This window comes from Oncorhynchus tshawytscha, linkage group LG03 (genome assembly GCF_018296145.1).
Source record: "Oncorhynchus tshawytscha isolate Ot180627B linkage group LG03, Otsh_v2.0, whole genome shotgun sequence".
NCBI classification, from domain to species: domain Eukaryota; kingdom Metazoa; phylum Chordata; class Actinopteri; order Salmoniformes; family Salmonidae; genus Oncorhynchus; species Oncorhynchus tshawytscha.
In genome coordinates, this window is record NC_056431.1 from 46,103,644 (window position 1) to 46,114,508 (window position 10,865).

The 10,865-nt window shown below is 42.5% G+C and overlaps 1 protein-coding gene across 3 annotated transcripts in view; it reads left to right on the top strand.

Moving 5' to 3' along the window:
• The window catches only part of LOC112237276 (1-acyl-sn-glycerol-3-phosphate acyltransferase gamma), a 28,006-nt gene extending 21,118 nt beyond the window's left edge, over positions 1-6,888 (top strand). For all 3 annotated transcript variants that reach the window (XM_024405891.2, XM_024405880.2, XM_024405886.2), the window contains exons 6-10: positions 1,726-1,879; positions 1,995-2,097; positions 3,107-3,182; positions 3,374-3,572; positions 3,789-6,888. In XM_024405891.2, coding sequence (XP_024261659.1) covers positions 1,726-1,879; positions 1,995-2,097; positions 3,107-3,182; positions 3,374-3,572; positions 3,789-3,880 — 624 coding nt within the window. In that variant the 3' untranslated portion in view covers positions 3,881-6,888. The remainder of the gene's footprint in view (positions 1-1,725; positions 1,880-1,994; positions 2,098-3,106; positions 3,183-3,373; positions 3,573-3,788) is intronic.
• Positions 6,889-10,865: the final 3,977 nt, after the last annotated feature.

Consider the following 10,865-nt stretch of genomic DNA (forward strand, 5'->3'; position numbering starts at 1 on the left):
GTTGCCACTAAAAAGAGGATGATCCCAGCTGCGACTTTATTTCTCAGCTGCTAGTATTAAGCACCTGCACCACTATAAAACTGGAATAGCCTAACCTGCATGATTATGAAAAACCGAACTATGGAAAGCGGCCTCCATTTGCTATTCGAGTGCACGCGTATGATGCTTCTTTTTTTTCCTCCCTACCCCTGTTCCTGCCCATTTGACAACGGGCCATTCTACATCAAAACGTATTGTGTGTGTATATTATTATTATTTTATTCAGCTAAGTTCAATTATATTCTTCTTACTATGAAATCATTTAAAATAATGGCACGTGACTTATAAGCATATATTCTCTGCTAAATGAACTGGAGATGCTAAACATGTTTATGTTAATTAACGGTCAATTACTGTGAGAACGGCAGTCATTTGCTTGACAATAACCGGCAAAATGTCGTGACCGCCACAGCCCTAGTCATGAGTGCTCTCAGGTGCGTGTTCTGGACTACCCAGGGTATGACACCGTGTGATCTTGGAACTCTGAATCAAACATGGTGACCATAAACGTTGACACTGTGTATGACATGGAAATGCGAAGTGCACATTTGGACTGTTTTACTTGCCTCTGTGACATCAAAGCGGTATTTTATTATAATCCTCAACATCTCATCTTTCAAAATACATTGAGTCCTCTTAATTTACAGCATTTCCCTCAGTCAGACGACAAAAAAAAGTTGCCCAATTTCGCGGGAGGGATAGGGGCAACTTCTTGTCACGTGTGTTGCTCAAGTTCAGAACGTCTTGTCAGTCAAAAACCATACAGCGCTGTAAAGTGGAGCGCCTGAACTGTACAGCCACTGCGTTCCAATTTGAGTTCTTATCAGTGCCCAAATCTGCACATTTCTACCCGAATACGGGTACGAGTGTAAAGGGCTAAGGCCTACATTTTTCTATCCTGGGCCACATGACTACATTTCTTGTCATTCTGTTGGCAGCGCACATTAGGTCCAGACAGCTCGTACAGTGAATCTACACACAGGACTGATCCTTGAGCTCCCAGCTTCAGTCTGCCGTAACTCATTGGACTAGGTCCAGGAGTTTGGTCTTGTCTGGAGTAGGTCTGGTTAGTGTTATTCATCAAGCTGAAATGCTACAGGGCAATCTAGGTCAGTGGGATTCTGGTCAGGCTCCTAATAGCCCTCCCTAACGATCTTTAGACACATGTTGTTGCTCAGGCTGCAAGTTTCCACTTCCACCTCTCGTTACGGTTACCGGGAACGACAGAGATTTGGCTAATCAGGTCGTCTGATCTGATTTAAGCAACACCTAGGAATCGCATGACTGACCAACTCGCCTCGGGGACAGGAGGACAACAAGATGTGCAGTGTTTTCTTTTAAACAGTCTTCTGTCTGTCTGAGGATGTATATTTTGTTGACGCTGCACCCACTCTAAATGGAAGTCCTTGAGGTATGATAAGAACTTTATTTCGAGTAACGTTTCCTGGAGGTGCACTTGATCTGTAACACAAGCTGGCCCTGCTGGGGAGTCTTAAGAGGATAGGGGAAAGGAGGTCACCTCAGCTGATGTGTGCCTGTCTGAACCAGTAGTGTATCTTGTGTATTTCTAAACTTGCTGTTTTTTTTAAATCTTTGCGTGTGTTTCTCTAAGCTCAACGTTTTGCGCGCGTCTCTGAATCCTTTGTGAGTGCATGTTTGTTGACGCTCCTTTTCCTGTCTCCGAAGTTCCTGCTGTACTGCGAAGGCACTCGCTTCACAGAGAAGAAACACCAGATCAGTATGGAAGTGGCAGAGAGTAAAGGCCTGCCCAAGCTCAAATACCACCTGCTGCCCAGGACCAAAGGCTTCACCACAACACTGAAATGTCTCAAGGGCACAGGTGGGGCATGCATGCACGTGTCGCGCGCGCGCGCACACACACACATATCCACGCAGATCAAAATAAGGTCTCGTATTTATTATAGGTTTTCTCTTCTGTCTTTTATTGTTTTTAGTGTCTGCCGTGTATGATGTCACACTGAATTTCAAAGACCACCAAGTCCCCACTCTGTTGGGTATAATCAACGGCAAGAAATACATGGCAGATATGAGAATCAGGTGGGTACTAATCAATATGTGTGACCCTGTGGTTATTACTTGAGCCGTTTCAAGCGAAAAGCCATGACGTTCTGTTAGCCTCTTGGCTTTCTTCCAAGCATATCGCTATTTTTTTTAATAGCAAGCGGGACAGTGGACTTCTCAGAACTGAACCAGAATCTTACCTAACACTCTTTTGTGTTGCTGGGGTAGTCCTGTCCTACCCAACCCGCAGAGGTAAAGGGAGAAAGGCATCAACAGAGATCACGGTTTGCCCTGCGGTGAAAACCAGGACTCGGCGGCCTTATGTCCTTGAGCCCATAAGTCAATCACGAGTTACAGTACCAGCCTTCAGTAAAAAAAAAAAAAAAACGAACTCATAGGGAGAGGTGAGTAAAACTATAAGATTACAGGGAGCCATTTGTCAATGACGACATGGGCTGTTTCTTTTCAAATCATAATGACCATTTGAATGAGAACATTGAGACCTTCAAAGCCTTTCCTTTAAATTAGATTACACGGAGGGGCAAATCAAAACCGCTCCACTGCGTGAATGAGCCCCCTGTGAGTCTAAACGGGGAGAGTAGCCTGGTGTGGCAAAAACAGGTGCTTGTGGCAAATGATACATAATGCTATACATCCCAAGGCTGTTTTACGGCCCTGTTTTACTGTAGATGAACACTGTCTGAGGTGTCCCATCTGGACTTTGGGTGAGTTTGCCCCCTGGTGGTTAGATGCTGCAATACCAGACTCATTCTCTACTCCATGGTTTGCCAAACGTGGACCTGAGTGAACGTTTTGGTGTTTGCCCTAGCACTACACAGCTGACTCAAATAATCAACGCTTGATGGTGAGTTTTTTAAAATTTGAAGTCAGCTGGTTTGTGATAGGGTAAAAACCAAAACGTGCACCCGGGGGGGCTGGACCGAGTTTGGGGAAACCCTGCTCTACTGCACTCCATAGCAGGCTGCCCCTGCTATCTCCTGATTTTGTGTTGACTGCTTGTCTCCCCTGCTCCTTCTCCCTACAGACGGTTCCCTGTAGACGAGATCCCAGAAGATGAGAAGGAGTGTGCCAACTGGCTTCATAAGCTTTACCAGGAGAAGGTAGGGCTCTTCAGTGCTTGAGTTGTAACTGCATATGGTTAAATGCAGTTTTGTTCCCTGTACAAGTCTCACACACAGATAAACTCCTATGTGAGATGAGTTATTGACACATACCTTATTTGGAAGTAACAACAAAATATGTTTAACCAGGTTTGGTAGTACCTTGACATTCATTCTGTGTCCCTCTCCAGGATGCTCTGCAAGAACACTATCATAAAGAGGGCACTTTCCCAGGTCCTACCATCACCCCTCCTCGCCGGTTGTGGACGCTACTTAACTTCTTGTTCTGGGCGACCCTGCTGCTCTCGCCTCTCATAAACTTCGCCTGCGGTGTGGTGGTCAGTGGCTCCCCCCTCCTCATCCTCGGCTTCAGCCTCTTCCTTATCATTGGTGAGTAGAGGGTACATAATGCCTCCTCGTTACGCTTACCTTAGGCGGGGGCTGGGTCGTCGATCCAATAACCATGAGGTTTATAGCTAACTCTTAACACATGGGAATGTGACTGAGATGTTGACTAATGTGCGTAGTTCCTGACAACTAATGTTTTCTGCCTCCATTGAGATTTGGTCCATAATCTCGGTCTGTTATCTTTTTGTTCCTCCTCAGCCTCCATAGCCATCCGGCGCCTGATCGGTGTCACCGAGATAAAGAAGACGGGCTCCAGTTACGGCGACGAGGGGGCTAAGAAACAGAACTAGAACTCTCCCTCCCGGCCGCGGTTGGTCGCTCTCGTACGGTCATCCTGCGGTCCCCTTCCACCTATTCTGTTGTCCTGAGGTGTGTGCGAGCAAGCACTCCGGGGGGGTCGTCAAACCGATTTACACCAGAGATGGATCTGGACGATGAGGGAAGGAAGAGAAGGAGGGGTTTGACCATGGGAGGAGTGTAGAGAGAAAGGAGACCATCTGCAGCCAGCTCTATGTGGGGTAGGAGAGGGCAGGACTGAGAACAGGAGGTACTGTTGTGGACTATCCAACCAAGTCAAACCCCCCCGCCACCTCGCACTCTTCGACTCCTTTGACCCTAGGAACCAAGCCTATCAGCAGCTCTCCTTTCCATAACTTTCTTTTGAATCTAGTTTTTGATTTGAGGTTGAGGTGTTACTTCAGTGTTCACCTTGTAACATACAGTACAGTATATCTCCCCCTCGTTCTACCGAAAAGCCGGGCAGAGCTCTACAATGCGACGATTTTCCTCGCCTACGCGCCTAAATATGTTGCTGTCCACCTAGAAAAAAAAATCGCCCGGATGATAATTGTTGCAATGTTTTCACTGTACCGTAGCCCCTGAGTGCCATAGGGAATACACCGAGCGCAAATTCATGGCCGTTGTAATTGCACCATTACTACAAAGAAAACGGCTTGTTACCTCCAAATATTTTTAATTGTGCTCCTTCTTTGTGTACTTTCTTCAACTTAGGCACACGTATGCTCCCTGTACAAAAAGGGCAGTGTAGAGCCCTGCCAGGTTTCCACGTTGCTTTTTACCTCTGAGCAAAAAAGGTGTTTATTTTCACTGTGCTTCATCTCTCTGTTGTGGGAACCATTTTTATTCATGAGCAAATATAATGGGGTGGTTCTATGATTCTACAAGTCTATGCATTCTTACCAAGACAGTCAGCTAGAGTTTGGCTGCTGTTGAATATTACTTAGCTCTGTTAAAAATAAGTCCCTATGTTCAACAGCAGAGATGGGACTTCCAGTGTTTTAAATACTGAGTCACGGTTGTGTGTGTTAAGACTACAGCAAGGGCTCTGTATTCATTAACTTCATGGTAACTTACTAACATTGCCATGATATTCCACACAACTATTCCAACGCCCCCGGGTTCTGACCCTAATTATTTTATGTATGTAGGTTTTTACAGCATTCTCCATTGCTTGCTCACCAGTAGATATTTGCACACATATTACCATGCCAGTTCCCGAGTGAACTATGAACTTGTTCTCCTGCCATCTCTGCTCTGGTTTAAACATGCTAAACCACCCCCAGTGTTAGTGTGACCTCTTATAATAACCTTAACCACCAATTCCAGTCAAAACAGACAATGATAACCCACAACTACCCTTTATAATTGAAATGCAGTACTTACTGAATTAATGAGTTTTTCTAATGAAGCTGAGAGCTGCTGGTCTCACTGCCACCCCCTTCTCTCCTAAAACAGTGATGGGGTTGGTAGTGGCATTAGTGTACGGAAACCCAGCACTTACTACTGTCCACTTGTAACCTCATTACTGAAAGGACATTTGATTCTGCTCTTCAGCTCTAGACTGTAGTAATGTTTGCCTTAATTCAAGTTTGCTTAGGCTAGGGTGATTGTTTGATTGGTTGCTAGGTTCCCTCCCCACCTCATGTCTCCCTCCACTACAGTCTTCTATTCAGACACACTCCACCAACCCTTCATCCATAATGGTGCACTGTGGGTAGTTGAGTTCTCTCCGGGGTAGTACTGACATGTTTATGGGTTTATTATGCCAAGGTATATGTTGAGATGCGAGGATCAATAGGATCTTATTATCAGTAGCCACCTATGAGTAACATGATGTTACTAAAGCTACTTTTGGGTCCTGAATTGCACAGGAAGGAATAGTTATTTTTTTTTTTTCTCTCTCATTTTATTTTGCTGCTATTCATTGTATGGCACAGCGCAACCCTAGGCTCAGGCACTGCAACTGCATTTGCTTTTAAAACATGTTACATTGTTTATCTCTACACACTGGACAATTATTTACACTCTATGATGGTAGTCTTAATGGTGACCCGCCCCATCTGTGGTCTGTGTGATAGCAACACGTCATCACTAGTCTGAAGAACACCATTCTGTTTCCCAGTCACCATCTTTTCTCCCTATGTTGATGTCCTTTTGTTTTTGTTTTTTTTGCGTTAAAAGTTTTTTTTAACCAGGACAGATTCATGCAAGCCTTAACAGACAGAGTGCAGCTTCATTGCATTGTGTGTGTGTGTGTGTGTGTGTGTGTGTGTGTGTGTGTGTGTGTGTGTGAACTTAGACAACACTTCCTCCAGTAGTATTAGGTTTTGATTGGCAAGTAGCGAGGGACACTGACTCAGTAAGATTCACATAAATCTGCCCTCTGTTAAAATGACGAGGAACTCGTGTTTTATTTCTCACTCCAGAAAAAATGGGTTAGGGTTAGTTAAAGTATAGCTATTTGTAAAGCTGAAGAGATGAGGGTCCCATGAGAATCTGCTCCTAATTACAGTAATAGTTAAGCGGGCCCCATTTTAATAATACTGACTGTCCCGTGATGCTTCTGTGTTCGATACCTCTGTTACATCTGTCAATACAACTGTTACAGTAGCTTAGGAGATATATGTTCTAAGTTCTGGGGCATAATGTTCTCATCTCCAGTCTACTTCCCATAACTCCAAACTACAGTACCACCTCTCCCTCAGGTATCTATCAGTCCAGCTCTGTGTATAAGGTGTATATATTTCAGTGCAACAGAACATGCAGAGAAGTTAACCTGTGGGTTTTTACTTGGGGAAAAAATCCCACTAACTTTGAATTTTTCTCATTTTTGGTCAAGTTTTCGAAACTTAAGAATTGGGTAACGTTAGAAATATGACACTGAAATCTGACCCTTTTTGGCTTAAAAGTTGAGTCAAGATGTGCCACTTATTTGTCCTTTTTCTAAATATCTGTTTATTCAATTAAACAATTAAGAATATTAAAGGATTTAATCACAGTTGATTTCTAATGCTGTCAGTTTGTCTGAATGAATTTCTCAGTTTGCAGCAGAATCCAGACGTCATTCTAATGAGACCAAGTCATCACAGGAGGGTGCTGAGGGGAGGCCGGCTCATAATGGCTGGAATAGAATGAATGGAATGGTATCCTACACATGGAAACCATGTTAAATGTGTACGATACTTTTCCATTCACTCCATTCCAGCCATTACTATGAGCTTGTCCTCCCCAATTAAGGTGCGACCTGTGGTTGTCATGAACTATCAATACAGACAATGGCAGAACCACACACTGCAAAAAAGTTACATCTAAGCAAGCCTATATATTGTATTGAATAATAATTCACGTAGTTATTTATATATATATATATATATACACATACATACATACAGTACCAGTAAAAAGTACGGACACCTACTCATTCCGTTCTGCAGCGATATGCCATCCCATCTGGTTTGCGCATAGTGGGACTATCATTTGTTTTTCAACAGGACAATGATCCAAAACACACCTACAGGCTGTGTAAGAGCTATTTAACCAAGAAGGAGAGTGATGGAGTGCTGCATCAAACGACCTGGCCTCCACAATCACCTGACCTCGACCCAATTGTGAGAGACCGCAGAGTGAAGGAAAAGCAGCCAACAAGTGCTCAGCATATGTGGGAACTCCTTCAAGACTGTTGGAAAAGCATTTCTCAAGGAGCTGGTTGAGCAAAGGAAAGGGTGGCGGCTTTGAAGAATCTGAAATAAACAATGTATTTTGATTTGTTTAACAGTTTTTTTTGGTTACGACATTCAGTTGAAGTCATAAGCTTACATACACTTAAATTGGAGTCATTAAAACAAGTTTTTCAACCACTCCACAAATTTCTTGTTAACAAACTATAGTTTTGGCAAGTCAGTTGGGACATCTACTTTGCATTTTTCAAACAATTGTTTACAGATTATTTCACTTATAATTCATTGTATCACAATTCCAGTGGGTCAGAAGTTTACATACACTAAGTTGACTGTGCCTTTAAACAGCTTGGAAAATTCCAGAAAATGATGTCATGGCTTTAGAAGCTTCTGATAGGCTAATTGACATAATTGAGTCAATTGGAGGTGTACCTGTGGATGTATTTCAAGGCTTACCTTCAAACTCTGTGCATCTTTGACATCAAAGGGAAAATCAAAAGAAATCAGCCAAGACCTCAGAATAAAAAATTGTAGACCTCCACAAGTCTGCTTCAACCTTAGGAGCAATTTCCAAACGCCTGAAGGTACCATGTTCATCTGTACAAACAATAGTGCGCCAGTATAAACACCATGGACCATGCAGCCGTCATACCGCTCAGGAAGGAGACGCGTTCTGTCTCCTAGAGATGAACGTACTTTGGTGCGAAAAGTGCAAATCAATCCCAGAACAACAGCAAAGGACCTTGTGAAGATGCTGGAGGAAACGGGTACAAAAGTATCTATATTCACAGTAAAACGAGTCCTCTATCGTCAAAACCTGAAAGGCTGCTCAGCAAGGAAGAATCCTCTGCTCCAAAACCGCCATAAAACTGCACATGGAGACAAAGATCATAATTTTTGGAGAAATGTCCTCCGGTCTGATGAAACAAAAATAGAAGTGTTTGGCCATAATGACCATCGTTATGTTTGGAGGAAAAAGGGGGAGGCTTGCAAGCCGAAGAACACCATCCCAACCGTGATGCACGGGGGTGGCAGTATCATGTTGTGGTGGTGCTTTGCTGCAGGAGGGACTGGTGCACTTCACAAAATAGATGGCATCATGAGGATGGCAACTTATGTGGATGCATCTCAAGACATCAGTCAGGAATGTAAAGCTTGGTTGCAAATGGGTCTTCCAAATGGACAATGACCCCAAGCAAACTTCCAAAGTTGTGGCAAAATGGCTTAAAGACAACAAAGCCAAGGTGTTGGGAGTGGCCATCACAAAGCCCTGACCTCAATCCTATAGAAAATGTGTGGGCAGAACTGAAAAAGCGTGTGCGAGCAAGGAGGCCTACAAACCTTACTCAGTTACACCAGCTCTGTCAGGAGGAATGGGCCAAAATCCACTCAATTTATGTATGGTGGGAAGCATGTGGAAACCTACCTGAAACATTTGACCCAAGTTAAAAATAGAAAATGTATGGCAAATGCTACCAAATACTAATTGAATGTATGTAAACTTCTGACTCACTGGGAATGTGATGAAAGACATAAAAGCTGAAATAAATAATTCTCTCTACTAATTATTCTGACATTTCAGATTCTTAAAATAAAGTGGTGATCCTACCTGACCTAAAACAGGGAATATTTACTAGGATTAAATGTCAGGAATTGTGAAAAACTGAGTTTAAATGTATTTGGCTAAGGTGTATGTAAACTTCCGACTTCAACTCTATGTGTTATTTCATAGTTTTGATTTCTTCACCATTCTACAATGTAAAAAATTGTAAAATAAGAAAAACCCTTGAATGAGTAGGTGTCCAAACTTTTGACTGATACTGTGTATGTGTGTGTGTGTGTGTATGTATGTGTGTGTATATATATATATATATATATATATATATATATATATATATATACTCACAGTTTAGACATTGCTCATGTTGTACATGACTATTGTAGCTGGAAACGGCAGATTTCTTTATGGAATATCTACATATGGAATATCTACATAGGCGTACAGAGGCCCATTATCAGCAACCATCACTCCTGTGTTCCAATGTCATGTTGTGTTAGCCTTTTAAAATGATAAACTTGGATTAGCTAACTGATCATTAGAAAACCCTTTTGCAATTACGTTAGCATGGCTGAAAACTGTTGTGCTAATTAAAGAAGCAATACAATTGGCCATCTTTAGACAAGTTAAGTATCTGGAGCATCAGCATTTTGTGGGTTTGATTACAGGCTCAAAATGGCCAGAAACAAAGTCCTTTCTTCTGAAACTCGTCAGTCTATTCTTGTTCTGAGAAATTACGGCTATTCCATGTGAGAAATTGCCAAGAAACTGAAGATCCTGTACAATGTTGTGTACTACTCCCTTCACAGAACAGTGTAATCTGGCTCTAACCAGAATAGAAAGAGTGCGAGGCCCAACTGAGCAAGAGTGTCTAGTTTGAGAAACAGACGCCTCACAAGTCCTCAACTGACAGCTTCATTAAATAGTACCCGCAAAACACCAATTCTCAACGTCATCAGTGAAGAGGCGATTCTGGGATGCTGGCCTTCTAGACAGAGTTCCTCTGTCCAGTGTCTGTGTTCTTTTGCCCATCTTAATCTTTTCTTTTTATTGGCCAGTCTGAGATCTGTTTTTTTTCTTTGCAATTCTACCTTGAAGGCCAACATCCTGGAGTCGCCTCTTCATTGTAGACGTTGAGATTGGTGTTTGGGCCGATCAATAATTTTCTAAGCTCTAAATACGTTGGTAAACAGTCTATAATAGCACTAAGACACCTCTGGGGTTTGTGGTATATGGCTAATGTACCACGGCTTAGGGCTGTATCTGGGCACTTCGAGTTGCGTCGTTTATAAGAACAGCCCTTAGTCGTTGTATATTGGCCATATATTATACAAACCCCTGAGGTGCCTTATTGCGTAAATATAAGATATTAACTGTAGACTTGTTAAGATTTCCCTTTTTGCAATGCACAGGGGAGGCTCTTTGAATCACCAACATCATCCTTCCATCCTCAGGACCGTATACTAACCAGGTACATATACATATCAGTCACCCCCTTCATACAGCAATATCACAATGCAACACCCATGTGTTACAAATACCCATGGTTTATTTTCAAGTCCTACCGTAGACTTGGACTACTTACGTGTGTCCCAAACTCTGAGAAGCTGTATATAATATAAATACTTTAATACATTCAATTTAATCCATTTTGAATATGTTATATTGACTTAAATTATAATTGTATTTCGCAGAACATTTGCTTCCATATTTTGGCAATAATAAACCTTTTGAAAGACA